Source organism: Aulonocara stuartgranti (genome assembly GCF_965226115.1).
Source record: "Aulonocara stuartgranti genome assembly, chromosome: 7".
Lineage (NCBI taxonomy): Eukaryota > Metazoa > Chordata > Actinopteri > Cichliformes > Cichlidae > Aulonocara > Aulonocara stuartgranti.
This window is the reverse complement of record NC_138945.1, coordinates 7,118,255-7,144,342: the sequence shown is the minus strand read 5'-3', so window position 1 is coordinate 7,144,342 and position 26,088 is coordinate 7,118,255. Positions and strand designations below refer to the sequence as shown.

Sequence of the window (26,088 nt, the reverse complement as noted above, 5' to 3'; positions counted from 1 at the left end):
GAACACCATACCTACTGTGAAGAAAATCCTACCATATGAATTCATGGATTTTTTTTTTCCACATTCTGTCTCTCACAGTTGAAGTGTACCTCTGGTGCAAATTACTGACCTCTGTCATCATTTTAAGTGGGGGAACTTGCACAATCGGTGGCTGACTAAATAATTTTTTGCCCCACTGTAGATAACCTATCCAAAAAATAAATTAAAAAAAAAAAAAAAAAAAAAAGAGCTGGAATTCAAATATGAAAAACAAAAACACCACATAATGACAACAGGGACACATTTATACTTAACCGCCATGTTTCTTTTAATTTATTAACTTTTTTTAAGAAGGTGCTTTGCACCAAACTGCATTATCCTCATACATTTCAAGAAATACAGCTTTACAGAATACAGTGATACAGAAACAGGAGTGCATCAGCTCTGCTTGACTCACAGGTGGTCAGACGTTTGACAGCTTGAGCCTCGACAAGTAGTTCCAACATCTCTCTATAATCCTCAGTGCATGTAAAACTTAATGCAGATAAATGCTTTCATGGCAAAGGTAAGACCGTTATGTTGGATGGTTCTATTTTGTTTTGTTTTTTTAACTCACCAAAACATTTCTTTCAAGTTACCATATAAATAATCACCACAGTAATTACTGCTGAAGCATAAAATTATGAAATTATAAATTGTTCCATTTCAAATGTGATGATGATCATAACAGGCTCAATGGGTTTAGACTGGCAACTGGAAAGAATAGCCTATTTGTTGTTGTTTTTTGGAAGATTTGAACTAAAGGGGAGAAAAAAAAAAAAAAAAAAAAAAAGGTGGTTTCCAAATCTTCTCTTGTTCTGTCTTGAGACAAAACAGTTTCAACTCATGCAGCCAGAACATAAACCCATACTGAGTTATAGAGTTCCATAAATCTTATTCTATATGAAAAGATTACATTATTGCTTTACTTCTTAATATGTATATAAATACACACAATTGCAAAACCACTTGTGACAGTGTTTCAGTTAAATTATACTTTGAGGTTGCTGGTAAGTCCACAACAACAGCTGGATGGGCTTATTTGCGCATCATTCAGTTCATGTCATCTTGTAGCAGAGAGTCCCTCTCTTCAGCTGAACTACATTTGATTCCATCCGATAGGTTGCTGTGGTCAGGTTGATTACTCTGTGTTAGGAACAAAATAAAAAAAAAAAAAGGTTATTAGTTGAATAATAAAATCACCCTGTGGTCTAGTCATGGCCAACCTGAAAAGGTTAGAAGTTTGATTTATCAACAATTTCGTCAATTGGTTGGATGAAGGAAAAAAAAAAAAAAAAAAAAAAAAAAAAACTCCATATAAAAGACTTTATAATATCCAGTGGCATTTGAGCAGACACTGTATACATTCAGCCCCAATAACTGGGCAATAAATGACTGCTTAGACTCTTCTGGATAGTCCAAGGGAGCAGTAATATGAAAAGAGTAACCACTGCAACTGCAAAGGGTTAAAACCCCGTCTGACAAACACACTGCCATCTATCCAGCTCTCCTCTCCCTTGCCACCTCCTCTAGCTTGGGACAAGCACACTGAGATATTCTGAGGAAACACAAGAAATATATTCTATAATATAATGCAAAATAATAATCCACATCACTGTAGCCGCAGCTACAGTGATGTGGATTATTATTTTGCAAATTGGATAAGGTCAAACATCAATATAATAGTACTAGTACTGGGAAATAAAACAGTGTTAATGAAACTAAGTGTGGTCACATTTTGCATTTTCCTAATCAAAAATTCCAGGAAAAGATTCAAATAAGTAATGTTGGGAAAAACATAATATAAATACTTGATTTTTATTCCTTTCACTTTCATTAAAGTCACTGTAACACTATAATAAAACACAAATGAAGACATAAAACACATCAAAAATGCCAATAAATACCTTTATGCTCCATAACATTGTGCCATGTACCTGAACAAACACTGGTAGGAACTCCATATCCCTGCACACACTAGATTCACTAATTACAGATTACTTTGAATCTGCCACCTGGTAGCTTGCAGAGTTTCCAGGGTCAAGCTGCCTATCTGACCCTTTAATGAATTTACAAGCAGGTCATATGTCAATCAGTAGTATCCTTTGCTCTTATTGGTAGTTTCTCCAGCATAAATTTCACCTGTAGTCGCTTTAAGTCATTGAACATCATTCACTTTCTACGATCTCTGTTTACCACAAGTTGCTTCCAATAAGTTTTCTGCTTAAGAAAAATCTGTGCCCCCAGTTTGGGACAGACCGCTACAGCCACCCCTGTGGCTGCAGCTGTCTGTAGGAGGTAGAGCAGGTCAGCTGCTGGTTGGAAGGTTGGTTCGACCCCTGGCTCCCCCAGTTTGCATGCCAAATATCTTTGGGCAAGATACTAACCCCGACTTGCTCTCCAATGCATCCATGAATGACAGTTAGAAAGCACTGAAAGTATAGATAACAGTGCTTGTGTGAATGGGTGTGTATAGAGCACTTTGAATACTCCTGGAGAGTAGAAAAGTGCTACATAAGGCTACGTCCACACTAATGCATTTTCGTTTGAAAACGCATAGTTCTCTCTCAGTTTTGGCTTCCGTCCACACTGAGACGGCGTTTTCCTCAAGGAAAAACGCAGCGTTTTAGAAACTCTTGAAAACGCATACATTTCAAAATGGAGCTATCCCGTCACAGTGTGGACGCTCGAAAATGCAGACTTTCTAAAAGGATGACGCATTTTAGTCATGTGACCAATTAAACAGGACGTAGCCTAAGAATATGTCCATTTACCATCCCCAGCTTCCTGATGACCTTAACACCTTCTACTGCAAATTTCAAAGACAACCATTCACACCTCCCATCTGCTCATACCTGCACAAAAAGACTACCTGCAGCCCTCACACCTCTCTCCTCTGACCCGTTACTTACTAAAGCTCTGTGAGGAGGATGTGTGTTCCCTCTTCCAAAAAAAGAGCTTTAAAGAGTTTAATGACATGCCAAATTTTGGTCCGCATGAACATGCTTAAAACAAGTACAAAGACACACACAGGTTTCTTTACATCTGTAGTTAGTAAGAGACAAAATGGTTACATTGATAGCAAACCTGGTTTAAAAACAAACAATCATTCCTTAAACTAGACCCAGGAAGTATTTTACTGATCAGAATGCAGTAAAAGCCCAAAAAGGTGGTTGTTCATCCATATTGTCATGGTTGAACTGGACGGCTAAATACTCTATCAGTCGAAAACAATAGTTTGAGTTAACTTTTCAGTCTAGGTAGAAAATGTGCTTTTATTGCCAAGGTGTTCTAGGTTTTAAAAAACTCTGAACATAAATGAACAATACTCTTATAGGGTACATGTGTTCACCTGCATGTGTGCACCCACCTGAAGTACTGATACTTTTCTTCTTTGTTTCAAGGCCATGTGAGCCTTTTACTGGCTCTTTCTCGGCTGCCTAAAAGATGACCAAATTGCCTTAAAAAAAAAAATCAGCCAATCCGAAAATTTAAACAGAGAAGGTTGCGGGATTTTGATAGTCATTTGGGTTTTTCATATTAGACTGCTAGAGATTGTGTAGAGAGATAGTGTAAGGATTCATGCAGGGAGTCATTTGAGGTGATAATTTGATTTCCATGCAATTAATCAAAGGGACATGCAGTTGGTTACGTTAGTCTTTTTAAAATGATACTTATGAAAATGGACACTGTCAGCTTGTTTACATGGAAGATTATCATTCTAATTTTATGTAGCATTGAATTATAAATAATAATAATTTAATAAAAACTATCAAATGCAAAGATTTTTTTCAAGATCCAAGTAAAAAAAAAGTAGGTTGTAAAATCAAAACCATAGTATTCGTATCAGAGAACCTCAAACCAATAATGTTTCAAGAAATTTGGATTGTTAACACCATTATATTCAGTGTGTACTTTCATGCTAATAACAAAAACCTGAAAGCAGGAAATCTCTCCAATTTCAGGATATAAACCACACATATTTTCCCCTCCACTCTAATCAGTCTTTAAAAACTCCAAAAAATGAATTCAGTTACTACAGTTTAAATCAAATAATCATTTGATCTGGCAAAACAATTTAGGTTTGAATGAGTGAAAGGTTTTACACACCCCAACATTCTTGATAAATGTGGAGCTCAGTGAAACATTTAAGTTAGACCGCTGCAAAATAAATAAAAATTAATTAATTAACAACAACAACATAAAAAATTAAGTTTGATATTAACAGCTGCCACTACTCACTTAATAACTTCTCAGTAAGTACACTTTGGCTCAAACAAAAGTTTTGGGGCCAGTGTTGCTACTACCTTCTTGACTCTCATAAGCCTAGTGACAATTTTCATACCTTAACAAAATGGGAAAACAATTATCTAAACTGTTAAATGTAAAATAAGAAATAAATACTTACATACAATATATGAAGAAATTGGGGGGGCTTGCCATTAATGATAATTTATACTGACAGTTGAATAGTAAGATAACACTGCCATGTCTACATTTAATTGGCAAGCAAAAAATAAATATTAGCTTAGTATAAATGGCTGCAGCTTTATATCTGGCAATACAATACCTACCTTTTCATGTGCGATCAAATCCAAAAACTACTTGTTTTTGCTTTTGTTATTAAAAAAAACAAGACAATATAACATGATGACTCAACAAGACTTTTTTCCTTATGCTTTCATCACGATTGGACTACTGTAATTCACTGTTTACATGTCTAAACAAAAACTCCCTGGAGCGTCTGCAGATTGTCCAAAATGCTGCAGCAAGGCTTCTGACAAAAACATCGAAATACTCTCATGTAACACCATTGCTTATACAGCTGCACTGGCTCCCCGTTGAATTCAGAGTCCATTTTAAGATTCTGGTTCTGACATTTAAGGCTCTTCAAGAACAAGCACCAGCGTACATCATTGAACTTTTACAGCCCTATGGCCCCTAGTAGGTCCCTGAGGTCTTGTGATCAGGGCCTACTTGTTATGCAGTATACAAGACTGAAAACCAAGGGTGATAGAGCTTTTGCTACTGTGGCCGCCAGACTGTGGAATTCTCTTCCTCAGAACTTAAGATCTGCAGACTCAGTGATTACTTTTAAAAAACAGCTAAAAACACATCTTTTTAAAATTGCATTTTTTTTTTTACTTTTGACTGTTTGCTTTATACCTTGTGAAGCACTTTGTGATCTTTTATCTAGAAATGTGCTATATATAAAAAAAAAAAAAAAAAATTACTTACTTACTGACAAGCACTACTGTTTACTGTGCCACACCTAATTAAGCCATAGCGGATATTTTGCATGGCATTAGTTTGAAGATCAACAGACCGTAATACTAATAATGTGATGGAGGTTACCACAGTAACATGACCCGATGTCGAGTCAGTCGGGGCGCGCGGGGGAGGGGGGGGGGGGGGGTTAGATACCAAGTTAATGATTCTGTCACATGAATGCAAGGAAAGGAGCAGAAGTGAGTGCAACTGATCGAGATACTTTATTAATTACTACCAATTTACCTTTTTCTCTGTTTATTTACTTATTGACTAATTTACAAATTTTAATCCTGAAACTCAATGAGAGCAGCTTCAGGGCATGCTTCCCTACTCCTTTTCTTTCATTGGTGTAGGGAAGAAAAAAACCCAAAATGCAACGTGCAGTTAAACAAGATAACATGCTGGCCTGAATCCTGTGTGGCAGCTTTACCTTCACTTTGCGATACACTACAGCAGCGATGATGATGGTTGCCAGACCAAGCCCTATGAGGATGTACTGTAGGTATTCCAAAACAGTAGGTAGAACAACCAAGTTTGTACGGAACGTATTGACGATTGGGCCATCAATATATCCGTTCTGAAGAGGATAAATAAAACACAACATTTTAATCCACACAGAACCATTCTGTAGAATTTTAATCTGTTTGTGCAAAAAAATTGCAGAAGAATAGATGTAAAGACACTACATCATCTATATCATTAATAACTCACCTCCTCAAACCAGATCATAGGCATCACCACATCAGAAATCTTTCCAGTTTCACTAGAAGGACAAGGACATTCAACTTTACACTCCAAGGTTACATAGCAAATGGTAAGAAAGGCAGGAAATATCCAAGACCCTTTCATATTTAATGATCACAACATATAAAACAATACATGACAATGTCTCTGGCGTGATAGTAGTTAAGGGAATAGTTCTTTACGTAATTCCTGAGACTTTTTTCATGTAGAGGTTGAGCTGCAGGCGGATGGACACATTCAGAGGGACACCCGTTTGCTGCAAAAAGACAACAAAAATATACAGATCTCACACTGGGAATAAAAAAGGAGGGAATTATACCTCAAACACCATAAATGTGCTGGAACATGCAAATCTCCAGGTAGCAATTAAAGATATGGTCACATAATTTTAACAATAAACTCAAGGAGGAAATGTTCTGTTTGACTGGTTCATCTGAGGGAGGATGCACATAACTGCTGTTCACTTTTAGCTTCATATTATTTATTTTTTATCTCTACAAAATGGCCTCAAGTGATTTTAACTTTAAAAGCTTTGCCGAACTCAATGTGGGTGAGCCTACAAGCCATTTCCAGTACAGGACATTTTGCATAGTAACCTGAAGCTGAAAGCAACCATTTACTTTTTGAACCCACAGGAAATTACATGTAGCCTGGGCACAGACTTGCTTTACTCTACATGAAAAGACGTGCTTGAAAGGAGAAAACATGTCTGCTACACTTTAAAAAAAATCCATAGTTCTATACACACTGAAAAAAGTCTCCTCACTAAAAGAAGTGTAATACAATTAGCTCAACAGCACAGCTGACAGATTGCAGTGATTTGTAGCGAATCAGCTTTGAAAAGCAAAATAAATAAATAAATATGGTCCAGCTTTTCTATTACATTTTGTGAGTTAGCTAAACTTTTAAAATATTTTAATCTACTGCTGTACACAATTCTCTCATCTTTTATTGACATTTTTTTCCAAGAGATTTTAGCTCAATGTGTCCATAAAACAAACTACAAAGTTCACTTCCAGACATGTGGCTCTGATAAAAAGTTAATATGGGCTGAAGGCAGGAGAAAGACGACAGCTGAGGATAGACAATAGGAATGCAGCTGTTGGCAGAGCCAAAACAGAACAGAAGATCTAAAAGAAAAATGTGCATAATATACATGTATGACAGAAATGAGTGCCATACATTTTATTATAATGCTCAAGTTATAGTGTCAAGTCAAGTGTCTCATTACTTTGGTAAAAATACCACACACACACACACACACACACACACACACACCCTATCATTTCCTTGATATTTCATGTCAGCACAAACTAAATGTACCAAAAAGATTCAAATTTCTGGCACTGAGAGAAAGAGAAGAAAACTAAGAGATAAAACCAGTGTCCTCAGTGCCATGTTCAAGAGTCAGGATACTTGGCTCTATCGTATGATAGAGCCATAAAAATCCCAAGCCATCTGATGTTTCTTAATTATTAACTTAAGTGTGAATGTTGCCCTGCTGAAATCCACTGAACATCTTGTGAGCTTTTATCCGGACAGTAAAAACTCTTTCACTATCAATACTGACTTTTTATTGGCATCATAGAACGTTTTTAATAACCCTTTAACTGACAAACAACAGCAGTTATACAGGAATAGCCCAATTTCCAATTACCTTATCTTAATGACCGTTATAGAAAAAAGACTGTATTAGGAATTCAAGAACAAACTGTACCAGTGGTGGTGTTTTAGCAAACTCAACATTTAACATTAGCAATAAAGGTTAAAGGCAATGCAATTTTTAAAAGTTGATTATAATAACTTAATGCGGAAATGACTTCAAATGTAAAAATGTGTACATCTTTTCATAATGAATGAAATACAAATCTGATTTGCAAAAATCTCTCATCAGTAATAAAAAAGAAAAACATACTTTTTTAAAGTGAAAACATGCTTTAGAGTTAGTTTTATTAAATGCTCTTTTTTTTTATTGTAAACTATTAAGTCATTTTCTTACGAAATTATAAAAACAATATTTTCTAATAAGGAAGAGTTCAATTATGTCTTTGATTAAAATGTAATCAGCATCAGCAAATGGTGACAAATGCAAATTATCTAATGAATCCATCAAATTGAGCAAAACCTCGCAAATCATGAGAATCACTCAGCAGTGAAAATGCAGACTTCAAGCTCTTGCAGACTTCTTTGCCTGTCAATATACTGTTAATTGTTTTTTCATTAAGATATTTTAATAAATAACTTTTTGTATGTTTATCAAATCACTATCTTTGCTCTTAAATAACATGGGGCCTTAAGTAAAGAGTGACTCTTCACAGGTGCAGTATTGCCTTTCCCGATCTACTTTACCAGTAAACCGCAGTCTTAGCCCAGAAGATGGCCTATAAATGTCTTTGTTCTTATATAAATTCATCTTTAGATGAAGAAAGTACCGTTTCTTGTTTTCAAAACTTACACTCTTAGTCACAACAAAAAAAAAACTAAACACTATACTTAATGGAACCCCATGCCGACTGATGTCCCTTTATCATTAACTTGATATCAACGTGGGCTTGATGGAATTGACTGAACAATGTTGTAAGGTTTAATCTATGAAGCAAAAATCATTTCTGTATCAACTGAGATTTTTTTCTTTTATTGAAGCAATAGATAACATGGAGAAATAATCAAATTTCCAATTACCTTATCACAACCACAGCTATCACTAAAAACACTGCATGTGATTTTTACACAGGCAGAGTTGCATAAGGAATGACACATGGGAATATCTTTTTAGTCTTATCAGTCATTGGCTTTTTCTGTACTGTAGCACACAGGTTACTGCGTGACTGTACAGTAATAAAACTACATATCAATTTTCCTATTGCTTTACCATCCAGAAAAATAAACATTAACTTTAAACCTCATCCCCTTAGCTTACCGCTTTATCACTGCTATTTTGCATTAGTGATGACTGAATGATTGCAATGTGATAAGGAATCTAACTTTAAGTGTTTGAGGAAGACTGAGAAGGTGACAGACTTGGTCTTGTATTGTAGAAAAGAACAAAAACAGTTGGATGTAAGTGATAATGGTACGATACAACCTTTAACTAAATTCTTCCACAAATTTGCCATCAGGATGGCCTCTTATAGGTCAAAATGCACCCTACATGCTTCTCTCTGTGCCATAAAACTTGACAAATAACAGAAGGTCTATGATATGCAAGAGTCCAGCTACACTCATGATCACAGCAGGTTTCAAGGACAATGGGGCTGACTTCTAATGTCCTTACAACAATATTGCAGACTAATGACATTCATTTTAAATATAAGCCAGTTACAAAATGTTACACACTTTTCATTGATCACAAATCCACTTTCACTTGCGAGTCTTGCAAGTGGGTCTGTTCCAAAATAAAATCAAATTTAAAAAGAGTTGCAGCTTAAGTTGGAGTCTTCACAGTAACATGAAAGCATAAATTAAGTATATACCATTTCTAATAAGCAATGGGAAGAGATGCGTTTAAAAAACAGAACAAAGAGAAACAAAAAAAAGCCCACAAATAACTACTGCATCAATAGAAAACATTGCTAACCTATGAGCTTTGAATCAAAATTATGATGACCAACTGTACACACTGTGGTGTGTGTGCTGTATACTCACTGGGTGAATGTCTATGAAGAGGCCGTGCTTCTCCTCACTGGGATTAAGACCCTGCACGTAGTCCAGCAGCACAGGATCAGCATTAAAGAAGTGAGGATGAGAGATGAAGACTGGAGAGTCTAAAATGTTCAAAGAATGGCAACATTAATCAACTGGCCCATTGAGAGAAAAAAAAAAAAAAAAAAAAAAATCTATCAAGTACACTCACAACTCATGGCTTGTTGGCAATCCCTGCCATGTCTCTAAGATCGCATTGGTTTAGTTAAGGATGTTTTCACACCTGTGGAAAGGTTAGGCATTTTCATGCAATGCCTAACCTTGCATGAAAATGCTTGAAATTGCTCCAATTGTTGAGAACCACCGGAAAAAGCCGGCTCACATGGTTGTAACACTGTTTTGAAGCACAGCAGAACGATTAGCTTTAGCCCCTTTTCCATTAGTACCTGTTCTTATCGACTATTTTCAACTACAATCGAGTACCACCGAATGTGCGTGGCCATCATAATAGCAACGCAGCTGAGTGTCCTGCGATATAATGAGTATGTGACATAAAGGCTACAACGAAGGTGGATGTGAAGGCAACTATATACACCTGCTGCTAGATCAGATTCCGGGACCACAGCGTTGTTTTTGGTAGCCATTTCCCTTGTTGCCTCGGGTTTCAAAACTGGCAGTTTTTATTTTCGTGGACAAAAAATAAATAAATTTTTGCGTTCTTTTTAAAATTCTATCTTTAAGAATTTTATTACCAAGAGCCTGTGAAAAAAAATAAAAAACATAAATTGTTCCAGAAATTTCTTTAGATGAATCTATGAAAAACTCCAAAAGGTCTAGCATTTTTATCAGTGCATAGTTTTGTGCCATCAAGGTGATTCACAAAGTGGTATTAACTGAAAAGTTAATAAGCCTTGGCATACTAACTTGAGTGTAGTGAGTTCCTATAAAGGAAACTGGACAGGCAGAGGACAAAATAAGAAAAAAAATATCAGGGTTTTTTAAAAAAAAAAAAAAAAGACTCGACAGCAGACAATCATTATCTGAAAGTCATGCCCCCATGAAATAGGGGAGGAAAATCCAGCAAAGACCTTACATGGGACCTAAGAAATACATCTGGACCATGAGCTGTCTGAAAATCAGTGGCAACAGGTTTCATGGAATGATGAATCTAAATTTGGGATTTCAACACCCCAGACTTCAAAAACTATTGTACACATTTTATTTATTTTTTTCAAAATATAAAGAAATGGGTAGTGGTAGGTCTTTCTAATAACCTCTGGGAATGCTGTGATGGACTGAATATTTATTTCGCCTACACTGATCATCATTACTCACTGTGGCGGCAACTGCTAACATTGAGGAGTCCAGACTGTCTACAGGGGCAGAAGCCTTCATTGGGAGCATAATCCGTCCCATTGGCAAAAAGGGTCTTGGGTGCAACATATCGATATAGAGGGATCCCGTTCATCTCTCCAGGACGCTGATAAACCAGCTCCATAGACCTGGAAAAACAATGGGTAAATATATGAAGGAATAATGGGAGAGGCAGAACTGAGGAAAAAAAAAAAAAAAAAAAAAAAGTACAATTCTGCAAAGCATTTTACCTGCACGCGTCAGGGCTGTAGAAAGGCAAAGTGCTCTCTTTCGTCATGAAAGGAGGCCACATCTGCCCAGCTGTTCCATTGATCATGTTAGACTGAGCAGTCCTCCAGTATGGCAGCTATCACCAAAGAGAAAGAGGCCAGTTACAGTGTGAAAAATAAAATGGTGTGAGGGGAAGGAAAACAAAAACAAAAACAAAAAACAACAGCAACAGCAACAAAACACAATCTGCTGGCATCATACCTCAGTCAGACCATTCCAAGAGTCGACTCTGTGGACTTTTCTAATGTCATCTTTTCCAGTAAAGACTGTGAACAGGCCAGTGTTGGAGTTGTTGAACTAAAGAAAGCATAAAAGGCAGACACCTTTCTTTACCTGCTCAAAGAAATTTCATGCAAGAGACAAATCTGTTCCTTAAACTGAACCTATTATGCTCATAGTAATCAGATAGAGAGGATAACGAAGCATTTCTAATACTTACTTCTGAAAAGAGGCCAAATTTTCCTGATGTGGGAATCATTCCTGGCAGGTATTGATTTAGAAAATCCACTAGTCCACTGTCATAACCCCACATAAGCTCCCCTACAGGCTTGGTCAGGAAGGGACCTTCTTTAAAAGTTTTAAAGGTTGCACTCATCATGAGGCGCAGTACATAGGGCAAGTTTTCCATCATCACTGATGCACCCTAAAATTACAGAAGCCACAGGCTGTGAAAAAGCAGAAAACTGAGGAAATTATTGAACCAATCAAGAAGTGAGGAGGTGGCAACAATGTCTTACCAACACCAACATGTTTGGAATTGTGACAACATCAGACTCGTTCCCAGCAGACATGGAGGGCTCGAAGTGGTACTGTCTGTATTCCCTGTAGGACACTGTACCGTTGGGATGGAATGTAATGTTTTCCTTCTGACACTGCTTTCTGGAAGAAAGGTAATATGTCCACTCAAAACCTGTGCTTCAAGTCCACCTCTGTACACACATCTTAAGGGTTTAATGCAGGGGTCCCCAATCTCAGTCCACGAGGGCCGGTGTCCCTGCAGGTTTTAGATGTCTCCTTGATCCATCACAGCTGATTTAAATGGATAAATTACCTTCTCAACATGTCTTGAAGTTCTCCAGAGGCCTGGTAATGAACTAGTCATGTGATTCAGGTGTGTTGACCCAGGGTGAAATCTAAAACCTGCAGGGACACCGGCCCTCGTGGACTGAGATTGGGGACCCCTGGTTTAATGGATTCAGTTATCCTTACGAGAAAGTCAAAAATTGACAGACCTTAAAACATCAGACACAAAAAAGAAAACAAACCATAAAAAATAAAAAGCTCTTCTGGTGTCTCAGGTTGTTGCAGCCAAATCATTTTAATTTATTTCTGGAATGTCCTGATAGTTGTTTTCAATAGAAAAGTCTGAAGTGGTCTACCATTTGCAACCTCTCTCCTTTAAATAAGAATCACATCCTTCCAGAATGCTTCCTCTCCCCCCCCTCCCTTTCAAATCCCAAAAGGTGAACACATGCTCTTGTGGACATGACCAAAACTTATGACAGTGAGCATGTTTCAGTCCAATTACAATATGTAAAAAAAACAAGTTTAGCCATATATTTAAAAAAAAATTAATTCTTAAACACCTTTTGGACGGATATAAATTGTAGCTCACGCTTATAACACTTGTTTAAAATTGTTTACACTTCTACTTCTAAAATTAGTTTTCACTTCTACGTTTAGAAGAAAAAAAAATTAAGTTTTGGTTAAATTGGGTTAGGCTTAAGTTTAATGTTATCTGTTATACTGATAAATGGCATTCAACGAGATCTGTAGGTGGCAATAGTTGCAATTAATATCGAACCACCGATTCCTCAACCAGTTTCTTAAAGGGCAAAAAGGAGCAAAAATTGATTATTTAAGATGAAGTTGTAAAAGAGATCCTGTTGCAATCTAAAACAAAAAAATTTTTTTTTTTTTTTTTTTTTAAATTGTAGCAAAGGATGTAAACTCCTAGAACAGTAATAAGTCTGTAGAAAGCAGTTAAGCAGTCACTATTAATGACATTAATAATACATTTCTTTTGCTGGTGTCTTTAAAAACACTCAAGGTCTACTTAATGCATAAAATTAACAATATCATGAATTAGTAAAATAGCTAGAAAGATTTAAAATCCAGAAACAATGCACAAAACATGAACAGCTGGAGCACTGACTGAGTCTAGTTTCATAATAACCTGTACAACAACCTTCGACCCAGCGTCATCTAGCCACCGTACACTATGCTATCATGATCATAGTCAAGGGCGATCGTGGCTCAAGAGTTGGAAGTTCGCCTTGTAATTGGAAGGTTGCCGGTTCGAGCCCCGGCTTGGACAGCCTCGGTCGTTATGTCCTTGGGCAAGACACTTCACCCATTGCCTACTGGTGGTGGTCAGAGGGCCCGGTGGTGCCAGTGTTCGGCAGCCTCGCCTCTGTCAGTGCGCCCCAGGGTGGCTGTGGCTACAATGTAGCTTGCCATCACCAGTGTGTGAATGTGTGTGTGAATGGGTGGATGACTGGATGTGTAAAGCGCTTTGGGGTCCTTACGGACTAGAAAAGCGCTATATAAATACAGACCATTTACTTAGCTCCAGTTTACCAATGAAGTTCCTTCCAGTAAAATGGATCTTTAATTCTTTTACATTTTTTATAAACAGGAGCTTTCTGGGACATACAGAGTATTATACCATTAATAAAATTTCTAATTTATTAATAAAATTATTAATTTTATGAATCTAACTTTATTACAAAAAAATAAGTCCATTTGGAGTTTTACTGGAGCAAACTTTATTGAAGTTTAAGTATCCAACAATTTAAAGTTTTTAACTGATAGTTAAGGTTGAGCACAAGTCCTCAGGAGTTAAATTGTGTACCTGTAAACATAAGGTCCTCTCTGTTCCACCATCGGCTTTTCTCCTTTCAGTATCTCAGCAGGATTGAGGACATTGAAGAAGTAGACTGACATAAAGAACGGCACAGGGATGTCTTTCCACATGGTGTATGTGAGATCATTCTTTGGATCAATTACTGTGTGCTGATGTGAAAGAGAGGAAAAAAACAAAAGCAAAAGAATGAGCATTTTCGTCATTAAGGTTTTTATACATTTTCACAAACTAATAGAGAAAAAAAAAAAAAAAAAAAACTAAATTCAAGGGGACACCTTCAAATTGCTTTTTTCTTATTTTATTTACCTAAAAGGTCCCAAATCCTGAGATTGTGGTTCATCATCTTAAAAGTTACACAACATTATATTTCATTCTAATTTTAATCTATTATTTACATTTAGGTTTTTGTTATAGTCACAAATGTTCCTACAAATATGATATGAATCTATTCCTTTTAAGAATACTTCTTTGTGGTGCTCCTTATGCAATTACTAAATTGAGCACATTGAGTGATTAGTTAGAAAGTAAAAACACTATGTAACTATGCTTTCTGGATTTTTCTATGTGAAAAATGAAAATAAAATTATTAAATACATCCAGTCTTTGATAGTGCAGTACAGTTCAAACACCTGGTATGTAGAAATGCTATATTTCTCACCATGTTTATGTTTTGTAGCCTCATATTTAGCTCAAACAGGGTAGGATGACAGCGTGTCTGCATGTGCCCTAACTACAAAGTTCAACTCAAAAGGGAACCAACTACAACTTAAAGAGTTCGCTGCTAACGGGAAAAAGCAGCACTGTGAACTGACAACAGAAATAAAGCAAACTAAGGAAGTAGGCAATACTTTTGCACGTATTTTTTCCTGTTCTGCATATTATTTAAATAATAATATTACTTGTATCGTTTTACTGGGATATATTGAGTGAAAGGAAAGTTGAAAAACCTCCGCCTGTTGTGATTTTTAATATGGAAATAAATGACATTACCAATAACAGTTTAGTTAGTTAATCAAATCATTTTACTAACATTGGACATGCTTGACTCTTTAAAAGCCTCAAAGTTTTTCCGGAGCTATTAGCATTGTTACTTAATCTGACTACATGCATTTACTGATTAGCTTATCTGCACGCGCCTGTTATCATTTACTGGTTAACTCTGGAGGCTCTTTGAAGTACTTAAGTCCTCGGGTACGATTAAAGGTGAATCTTGCTTGACTCAGCACATACAAGCACATGTGTAAAACATGCTAACTATCCGTGTCAGGACGTTTCTTACCTTTACTATTTGGTCGTCGATGACTAATGGCACCACAAAACACATAATTGTGCCGAAAAGCACCATCAGCACACCTGCCACTATGAATCCAATAGCAACTTTAGGTCGTTTAATTGCCATATTGACAGGCTGTCAGTGAGTCTTCGTAGCTTTGTTTTGTCCGTGTCCGCACTTTTTGTCGGTAAAGATAAACGGAGTCAGCTTAATGACTCCACCAGAGTCTCGGCATGAAACAAAACTTATAATTAAACGTACATTCCTCTGAGATCTCTGCGGGTCGCTCATCTCTCTAATCGATGATGTTCTGACCTGCTTTTATTGTCGCTGTATTTGCGCTGTTTGACACGCCTACCGAGGATTCTGGGAAATGGAGTTCCCGCTCTCTATATCGGGCCATAAGTAAAAGCTTAAGTAATTGCCCGATCTTTCAAGATATCTCCCAAGTGGCAAGAGCTTTTGGTATGCTGTAGGCATAGTGTATTCTTAAATTTACTTTAGTATTAAAGGAGGAAAATAGGAAAGGGCTCAGAAATGAGCAGAGCTCCTGTAACAGGCTACCACACAAGAGGGGCGCCGGAAGTAACCATATTATTGTACCATTCAAGTCCAATTTCAAAGACAGTCTGTGGTTACATACTTTTATTCTGATTTATTTGATATTCTTCAAGGAAAAATATTTTTGCCACCTTTCATCTATAATTCTACTTTAATTTTAAAAGTTTAATATTCAGATCAAGTATTGCATTTGGGGATTTTTTTTATTAACCAAACTCAGGACCTTCCTGCTGTGAGGCAACAGGGTGCTATGGCTTATGGCTTATCCTGAATATTAAGCAGCGTCGGGCCTGGACAGCACATGGATGGGATACCGCACGGGAATACCAGATGCTGTTTTTATGTGTTAGGCTGGCAACCTGTGCAGAGTGTACCCTGCTTCTCGCCCTATGGAAGCTGGGACAGGCCCGACCCTGACCTGAGTTGGATAAGCGGAAGAGAATGGATGAATGGATGGTCTATAAAAGCTCACATGAGGTTCAATCTCCTGCCAAAAAGATTTCTGCCTCATTTAGATAAAGCAGTGCATGGGTCCAGATATAAGAACGTGTTTGAAGCAGTTTTTAAGAACACTTAAGAGCCTCCTTTGTTTCGTTTTCAGAGGTTTTACTGGAAATATCATTGCATCTAGATAAGATAAGATAAGATAGGATAAGATAAGATAAGATAAGATAAGATAAGATAAGATAGGATAGGATAGGATAGGATAGGATAAGATAAGATAAGATAAGATAAGATAAGATAAGATAAGATAAGATAAGATAAGATAAGATAGGATAGGATAGGATAGGATAGGATAGGATAGGATAGGATAGGATAAGATAAGATAAGATAAGATAAGATAAGATAAGATAAGATAAGATAAGATAAGATAAGATAAGATAAGATAAGATAGGATAAGATAAGATAAGATAAGATAAGATAAGATAAGACTTTATTGATCCCACGGCGGGGAAATTTGTGCGCTACCTCAGCTCAGGTACAAATAGCAGGAGAAAAATACAAAAATACAAATAAAATACAAACAAATACAAAATAAGGAGGATGATACACTATATACAACGGTAGCATACACAGTATGTGATTATGGATAGAGGGTTCTGGAAATATGCAAGAAATTTAACTCTTCTACTGCTATGTAAGTAATAGATATCTATAAGTATCTATAAGTATAGACATGTATACGCACACAGACACACACACATGTACACACTAAATATACATATGTATACATATACATACACATATACCTGCACATATGTGTATCTAAAATAGATAACTGTAGTCTGGACATGTGAACATTCAGCTAACAGATCAGAAGTCAGTGCCATGATGTCTGCAACCTTCATGCTTGGAATCATTGGTTCATCATTGGTGAAACATTGGTATTTTATTTTTTTGTTAAATAAAATGTTAATAGGAGTAAACAGACTACATATGCAAATACCTGACACAATAAATATGTAGTCAAAGACAAGTGCTCTTTGTAGATAATAGATAAGCTATTTAAACACTCCATATACAATAAGATGGTTGCTATACCTGCAAATGTCAACCTGAATGAGTCTAACTAACTTTTGTGATGAAGCTTTGCCTTTATGCAAAATAAAGAAAAACAAGAATTTATATTCGCTTAAGCAAAAGAAAAAAGACAAAGAAATTAAAATGGAACAGGAAATAAACAGAGCACCCTGATTATAAAACTCTGAAGTATTCACATAACGATAATACTTACCTTCACAACTTGGTTGCTTATTACTGTTGGTCCCACAATTACAGAAATTGCCCCAAAAATCAAAGTCAGACCGCCTGCCACTATAAATCCAACAGCTACTTTGGATTTATTGATGGCCATGGTTGCTTCTTAGCAATGATCAGTGGTGTCTGATAATAAAAGAAGACACTGTTTTGCTCCTCTTGCCTCTGAGTCTGCAAGCCAACAGGCTGAATGAGTGTGTCGTGTTTTAAAGCCGAGCCACTGGTAGTGATGTATTCAAAGGAAATAGCAGTTGAGTGAACAGCTTGAGTTTATTCTCCGCAGACCCCACCCCTCCTTGTATATGCACATCTTCACTACTTTAAGAGAACTACAAAAAATATATGGAAAAAAATGCAAAAAATACCGTGCATCCCAAAAGTATTGACAGCACTTCACATTCCACATTTTTCCATGTTGCAGCCTTGTTCCAAAATAGTTTAAATCCATTTCACCTCACAATTCTGCAAAAAATACTCTACCCTAGTGACAAATGAAAAAAGTTGAAGTTTGTAATTCTTGCAATTTTATTAAAAAGAAAAGAATATATAACATGTTAAATGGACTGGTTCCCATATACTACTTTACTATGACATCTGAGCACTCAAAGTGCAACTTGCCTCATACATACTTACACATACAATACTCTTTTTTCTGTGTGTTTTCTACATAAGTTCTTTCTATCTAACATTCACACACACATTCATACGCTGATGAACACATAGCAGAGCAATTTGGGGTTAGTATGTTGCCCAAGGATATTAGACTGGAGCAACCAGGGATTGACCAGCTACAGCCACCCCTAACATGTACATAAGTATTCAAAGCCTAGGCTCATTGCTAGCACCTTTGGCAGCAATTACAGCAACAAGTATTTTTTGAGTATGATGCTTCAAGTTTGGCACACCTATTTTTGGGCAGTTTCTCACATTCTTTTTTGTAGCACTTGTCAAGCAAGCTCCATCAAGTTGGATGGAGGGCACTGGTTTTCAGATTTCTCCTGATATGTTAAATCAGGTTCAAGTCTAGCATCTGGCTTGGCCACTCAAGGACATTCACAGAGTGGTCCCAAAGCCACTCCTTTGTTATCTTGGCTATGTGGGATCATTGTCCTGTTGGAATATAACCCTTTGCCTTAGTCCAAGCGCTCTGGAGCAAGTTGTATCAAGCATAATGCTATGCATTGCTGCATTCATCTTTCCCCTCATCGTTCCTGCTGCTGAAAAACATTCCCAAGGCATAATGCTGCTGTGCTTGGTTTCCTTCAGGCATGACGTTTGGTATTCAGGTCAAAGAGTTCAATGTTTGGTTCATCAGACCAGAGAATTTTGTTTCTTATGTCTAAGAGCCTTTCAGGTTCCTTTAGGCAAACTCCAGGCAGGCTGTCGTGTACCTTGTATTTCAGTTCAATTAAATTTTACTTACATAGCACCAAATCACAATAACACTCACCTCAAAGTGCTTTTACTGAGGAGCTACATCATCCATTGATGGATAACGTAAAACGATGTGCTCATTGGGACCCTCAATGCTGCAGAATTTTTTCTGTACCCTTCCCCAGATCTGTGCCTTGATACAAACCTGTCCTGGACATCTACAGGCAATTCTTTGGGCTTCATGGCTTGGTTAGTCCTTTGACATGCACTGTCATCTGATGGACCAGTTTATGCCTTTCCAAATGATGTCAAGTCAACTGAAATTACCAGAGATGGACTCCAATCAAGTTGTAGAAACATCGGACAGATGATTCAACACGTTCTCACTCCCAAAGCGTAACATTTTACGCTAGGTGATTAGTGGAATCAGGATGCACCTGAGCTTAATTCTTAGTATCATGGAAAAGGCTGTGAATACTTATGTACTTTTTAGAATACTTTTTTGGTTTGTTTATTAAATAAACATATTTATTAAATGAGTTTTTAAGCAAACATTTTCACGTTGTCCCTATGGCGTACTGTGTCTAATATTTTAAGGTTACAATTAATTTAATCCATTTTGGAATAACGCTGTAATATGACAAAATGTGGAACAAATGAAGCGCTGTGAATACTTTCTGGATGCACTGTATGTAAAAGATACATGGTCATCGGTTTTTGGTTCCTGAAGTCCATTTGTCAAGCTCAAGTTGACTTTTATTGCTCTTGCCATGCTGGTGCTTTGAGAATGGACATGAAGAGCAGTCAGACTGTGAAACTGATACTGCTTATGTTATCACAGGCTTGTCAGTCTCATTATTAGGTATAATCTGTTTTATCTTCCTTTCTGACTCTGATGGGGGACACTAATTTACGTGTCAACCAGCTAGCAAATGTAAGTGTTAACGTTTAACTTTATTATGGAAGTGTTGTAGTTTTATTACAATAAAATAGCCAGAATGATAATTTTATATTGGAAGTAAAAGAATTTTATAGCAGCAAACTACAACAAAGGTGTAACTCTTCAAGGTGTAACTCTTAGTGTGCTTCTGGAAAAATTAAGAATTTGGACGAGGAAATGACTAAAGACCTCACACTTAACAAATTGATAGTTCAGGGTTGTTTCACCAGATATCTTGTGGAAAACATCGGGAACTTCCACCGTTCCATTTTCTTTATCCAACTCAGGGTCGCAGGGTGGCTGGAACCTATCCCAGCCACCATAGGGCGATAGGCAGGATACACCCTGGACAGGTTGTCAGTCTGTCACAGGGCTATCAGGAACTTATAAATAAATAAATAAATAAAACAATTGGTATGGGAAAGGGAAATGGAAGTAATTAAAGATTGAGGAAGACATTTGAACAGGATGCAAAACCCATTGAAGAGGTATTACAAAAGATGGTGCTCAAATACTGAAATGAAACGTCACAGATACACATGAAAAACAGGATAGAAGTTATTGTCTTATTGTTATTGTTTAAGGGCTTTTTATATTAAGAAGTCACTTAAACAATTAATTCTTATATTATTGAGGATGTGTCTTTTAAGGTCACTTCTGAATAGGCAGTACGTGTATGTGGAAATGTTCTTTAAGAGGAGGAAACAGGATTGGGCAGTGTTTCTGAGATTACAGCTATTGTTCAAAACCAACTATCCGGTTATTTTTCTGCTGACATACAGTTTAAAAGATACAAGGCCACTTCTGAGAGTACATTTCCAGTTTGGAAGACCTAGTTAAAATAAAAAGGATAAGAAAAAGCTCTTTTAGTTTTTGCTTGCCATTATAATTAAAGTTGCCTCACTTTAGAATCAGATATTCTTTTTCCAAAATATATTTCATTTCAACAAAATAATTTCGACAACTTCTTGATACAGACAGAAAGACAGGTTACATGCAGGCATCAACACAAGGCTCTTTGAACAAGACCAGTAATGTCATGTGGCTGCAACAATTATAACAATATTATAATATACTACTACTACTACTACTACTACTACTACTACTACTACTACTAATAATAATAATAATAATAATAATAATAATAATAATAATAATATACACCTCAAGTGTAAATAAATTTGTTTACATTCATGAAACATTGTCAGTTAATGAAGCACCTGTACTTGAATTTATGTATTTCTTTTAATTGAGTCTCTTTAACATTGTATTTGTTGTCTGATGTGAAAGTGCTGTGTTATTTGTTGATGAACAGGCGCAACTCTCACTTCATTTTCTTAAAGACAAACAACTAGATTTAGTTGGAAACAATATATGTATGACCGCCGACACTCTGAGGCAGTCGTACAACTGTTGACTGCCTAAAAGGCCCTGAAGGATTAAAGTGTGTCTCCCTGACCCCATATTTGACATTTGACCGCACTAAAAAATAACTGAATCTCACCTTTATTTTATCTAAAACACAATAATATTTTTACCACTGCACCATCATTTACAACACGGAGTATGAATGGCTTGAGATGTACTATGAAAAACTGTGCCGTTTTAAAAATGTATTTCACTTTTTTTCACATTAATTGTACTGTAAATACATGTGTGTTCCACACAGCTCACACTAACTTTAAAAAGGCAGATCGCACTGCAATGTCAGGATATGAAACATTTTAGTTGTGACATTCAATGCTGGTCATCCATTTTTTTAATGGATTTGGTAAATTTGGATGATAAAGACGTTCTCTCTTCCTGAGGAGACACATGATGTCTTCATACATAATGAAGGGAAAAAAGGCCAGATAGCCACAGACCACGACAGCTCCTCATCTGACTACGCTGTGAAATCTGTTGTCCTCATTTAACATTTCACAGGCAGGAATTGTATTCTTGCCTCATTCCTCACTAAACTTACTAAACTAAGCGTTTCCTCACATGCCTTCCATCCCAAATGCTGATGGTGTCTTTTAATAGAAGGAAGTTTCGAAAAAGATGCTTTGAGCTTCCCTAAAACATCATGTGTTTGCAATGTGATTTGTGTGTATTGCTGACGTAACCATTATGGCTAATATCTGTCATTATAATGTTTTATTTTTCCTCATATTGCTCAGTTTTTGATACCCACAGTTTTTGATATTTCACAGATATTTCATCCCATTCATCTCTGTTGCAGTGGCATCTATTTGGACATAGAGTCATTTCTCTTTCTCTTTTTGTTTTTTCTTCTTCTTTTTGGCACACAAATAATGTGTTTCCAGTTAGTCATTATTTTCTCTTATTGTAACACAAAAATGAACAAATTAAAAGCTCATATTTTTATCCTGTGTGATACTTTAAGTAGATATACAGCAACAGTTTTCTGACAGCAGGTGTAATTTGCTCAGCACTGAACAGTCTGAGGAGTTACAGCAGGTTAAGCTCAGCACCGGGGATCTTTGCAGGAACACGTCAGTGCCATACAGCGCCATCTGTGTCGGTGAGCGGGAGCGTTCCCGCTTCTACACAGAGACCGTGTTGCACTGACACCGCCTCCACCCACGTCCATGCAGTCTTGTTCTTTCAGCCTCTGTGTCGTGCAAACTTCTATAGAGATATTTATTCTTCAGATGTGTCTGTCGATACAAAGTACTGTAACATAGGATGTCTGATTTTATGTTCTGGAGCCTAAAAATCAAGTATACTTCACAAGTATGTATCCACCTGCCACTCCAATGTTTTTGTCAGAGAAATTAAATATATTTTTGTTTCGCATTTTAAGCCAAAAGAGTCTTGGGAGTTCAGGGTGTTTTAAGTGGAAAATGCCAATTAATTATATGGAAATTTTTATCCTGTGTTTGGCTGCATTTGTTATTATAAAATATATTTGAATTAAGAGACAACTTAGTTATCTGCTCTGTTAAACAAGAAAGTTATAATACTCTATATGCTTACATTTTCATAGTATTAACGACAACACTGAAACAAACTAATCATTAGTATGGCTAATTTAACGTGTCACATTTGGCTGTTTGCCTGTAGGACTGACATATAACTTTATTTTTCATGTTCAGCAGAAGCTTCTGTCAAGCCGGACGGGAGCTCCAGTGCAGGCTGGAGGTTTCACCCCCTTGTAGAGATGACAAACCAGTTGGAAAAGGGACAACATTGCTTTGTCTTCATTCTCTTCTGTGTATTCCCCATTGAAGGTTATCCAGGGCACATGTGTGTGTGCAGGGTTCAGGGCTCTGGTCATAAGAGCGTTGGCACGCATCAGCTGGTATCCCAGATCTCCTTTGACACACGAGTCAACTCTGGACCAGGGCACAGAGGGAGCATAGAGCCGGAGACAAGACTGCGCAGCGCTCAGAACATCTGCAGATGACTCCATGCAGTAGATGATGTGAAATGCAAGAGAGTGTTCGGTTAAATTGAGGATGCAGGCCTCGATCATGTTTCCTCTGCATTCAGACTCTCCGTGCTGACAGGTGAAGGGAGAGTTTGCTGAGCGAAGCTCCTTAGCATTCCCATAGGGCACCAGTGTGACAGCCATGATGTCCTGCAGCATTGTCCAGGTGGGGAAAAGCTGCTGAGTGATAAATTCTCTGCAGTCTGGACACAGACTCTCATAGTACAGTGTGACAGATACTCCAGGGACAGCCTGGTTTGACCTGGTAGCATTAACCTCCATACACTGTTTCTCCACCCTGCATTCTATCGCTATTTCCAGGGACCTACACCACTGGGAGGGAGGGTAGCGACAGGCCGGTTTGGGATGACACATCCCGAAACCGCTCCGTTCAGTACAGACGAGCAAAAGCACAGCCAGGATTCCCGAGCGCTTCATGTTGGCATCTGCAAAGGAATCCACGTTTCTCTTTCTCACTTCTATCTCTAAATGGTATCTGCTTTCACTGTTAGGTCACCTGAATTTCACCATCCACCTAATTCCCCGAGGTTGCTCCTTCATCTCTCTAACCCCAACCTTGATGACATGCTGAAGAGGCAATTTAACCATTTGATCCAGCTGTGTTGGAGTAATGCTGCATCTAAAAGCTGCAGGAAATTAGCTCTTGAGGACTGGAGTTGGGAACCCTTGGTCTATGGTTTCCCCAGCAGATAAACTACCACACCATTACCCAGTACCTTTTTTAAGCCATATGCCCATAATCATTTGTTAGCATGTATTCAGTATTGTAGAGAGTTTATAGATTTTCAAATCTCTGCTTTTCCTTTGAAACTAAAAGTTCTGTTTTCGTATAGGTAACGCAAGTGGAAGCCCACATGCCCCAGCTTTACACTGACGCTTTAACGCATCCTCTATTTGTGGATCTGGATGATTTGGATGCTTTGACAGAGAGAGAAATTCACAAATATTTTTAGACATTTGCATGCACAGGAAGCTTTTTTGAAAGTGGCAAAGATCATGGTAGAACAACAATCTCAAAACACACAGCCAAAGAAAGTCTCAATTGGTTTCAGAGAAAGGAATTAAAAGTACTAGAACTGCTAAAAGCACTATGCAAAACCAACCACTTCTGTTGCTGAGTTGGCCCCTTTTGTGCTCTCTACAGCTCAGAGTTTATAGAAGGGGCCAACTGAACCTTCAGGATTTGAATACTGGTTGTCTGGAAGAATGGACCAAAATTACACCTGAGCAATGCACGCCATCAGTTTCTCCACACAGCAAGGGTTGCTTGAAACTGTGATCACCAAAAAAGGTAAATGAACTTCAGTAATTGTCCTGAGACACACTCTCTGGGTTGGTAAGTTCAACATATGGACATAAAATCCTTAATACTACCACAGAAAACCCTGCAAACAGGACTCTGGATCTTTTTTGATTATATTTTGGAGGAGACTCCTTTCCTAATCCAAGGACAGAGCAGTGACATGCAAATCCAAATTGTAGTAAAAGGTAAGGGATCATTTTGATAACCCACTTATTGCTGTGTGCAGTTGCCTGCATCTCTGTGGAAATGGAGTCCTAAAGAAGTTGACACCATTCTGATTTTTAAGTAAATTTTCTGTATGCATTACTGCATAGATACTTCCAAACCCCTGGACACATTTTTTTCTAATGTTATGGAAGACTTTTGACATTATATATATCTATAGCTGATAACTCTCAGATTGTATAAGTAAAATCTCATATGCTATGTAAGCTGCTTGAGCCTTTATATGCTACTCTGCCAGATACTTTGCACACCAACCTTCTTCATTTGCCTTTTTTTTTATGCCTCATTGTGAGTTTTTTAGAATCATAAATAGAGCGGAGGTATTCTACCAGAGCACTCAAAGCGCTCTTACATCTTGCCTCATTCACCCATTCATACAAGCACTTTTTTCTGCTTTCTTCAGACCGGAGCAGCAAGTGATCAAACAACCTTCCGATTGGTAGATAACCTCCGAACCTACAGCCACCCACCAAGGCAATGGCATTCCATCAAGACAAACCTAAAGATATACATAAATTGAAATGTACCAAAGTAAATTGATCTCTCCTTTCAGCTCCTCATCTGTTCACCTCCATCCTTTATATTGCCTCCATCTTGTGGCCACAGTTGGCAATTGTTGCTGAAAGCTGTGCTCATTTCATACTCATTGAAGGCTGTGGTTCTCTATGTTATATGGGTGTGTCAGCAGCTTTTCTACTGATGATTTAGGTTGAGCTTTCACTCCTTTGAGATCAGTTACAACCTGGGCTTTGTATGGAAACACAGCTAGCATCTACCAATTATAAGGCTGAGGGTTCGACTCTAGTCTGCATTACACATACAGGGAGTGCAGAATTATTAGGCAAGTTGTATTTTTGAGGAATAATTTTATTATTGAACAACAACCATGTTCTCAATGAACCCAAAAAACTCATTAATATCAAAGCTGAATGTTTTTGGAAGTAGTTTTTAGTTTGTTTTTAGTTTTAGCTATTTTAGGGGGATATCTGTGTGTGCAGGTGACTATTACTGT

General features: G+C 37.3%; 2 protein-coding genes across 4 annotated transcripts; both read right to left on the bottom strand.

Annotated features, from left to right (window-relative positions):
- Positions 1-282: 282 nt before the first annotated feature.
- On the bottom strand, positions 283-18,009 carry scarb1 (scavenger receptor class B, member 1). Of its 3 annotated transcripts, XM_082542305.1 has the most exons (13): positions 15,465-15,812; positions 14,174-14,334; positions 12,057-12,198; positions 11,759-11,962; positions 11,521-11,616; positions 11,280-11,395; positions 11,011-11,177; positions 9,679-9,797; positions 6,216-6,289; positions 6,001-6,052; positions 5,720-5,866; positions 3,389-3,458; positions 283-1,164 (listed from the first exon to the last, which is right to left on the bottom strand). In XM_082542305.1, exons 1-13 carry the CDS (start codon positions 15,582-15,584, stop codon positions 1,160-1,162), a joined length of 1,473 nt encoding a protein of 490 aa, XP_082398431.1. In that variant the 5' UTR covers positions 15,585-15,812; the 3' UTR covers positions 283-1,159. The 3 variants fall into 3 exon arrangements, with proteins under 3 accessions (XP_082398431.1, XP_082398430.1, XP_082398429.1); XM_082542304.1 differs by lacking the exons at positions 3,389-3,458; positions 15,465-15,812 and adding an exon at positions 17,755-18,009; XM_082542303.1 differs by lacking the exon at positions 3,389-3,458.
- A 4,377-nt stretch (positions 18,010-22,386) lies between these two features.
- Positions 22,387-24,032, bottom strand: LOC309711464 (gamma-interferon-inducible lysosomal thiol reductase-like). The gene has a single exon (XM_082541819.1). The coding sequence runs from the start codon at positions 23,963-23,965 to the stop codon at positions 23,189-23,191; it is 777 nt and encodes a 258-aa protein (XP_082397945.1). The 5' UTR covers positions 23,966-24,032; the 3' UTR covers positions 22,387-23,188.
- Positions 24,033-26,088: the final 2,056 nt, after the last annotated feature.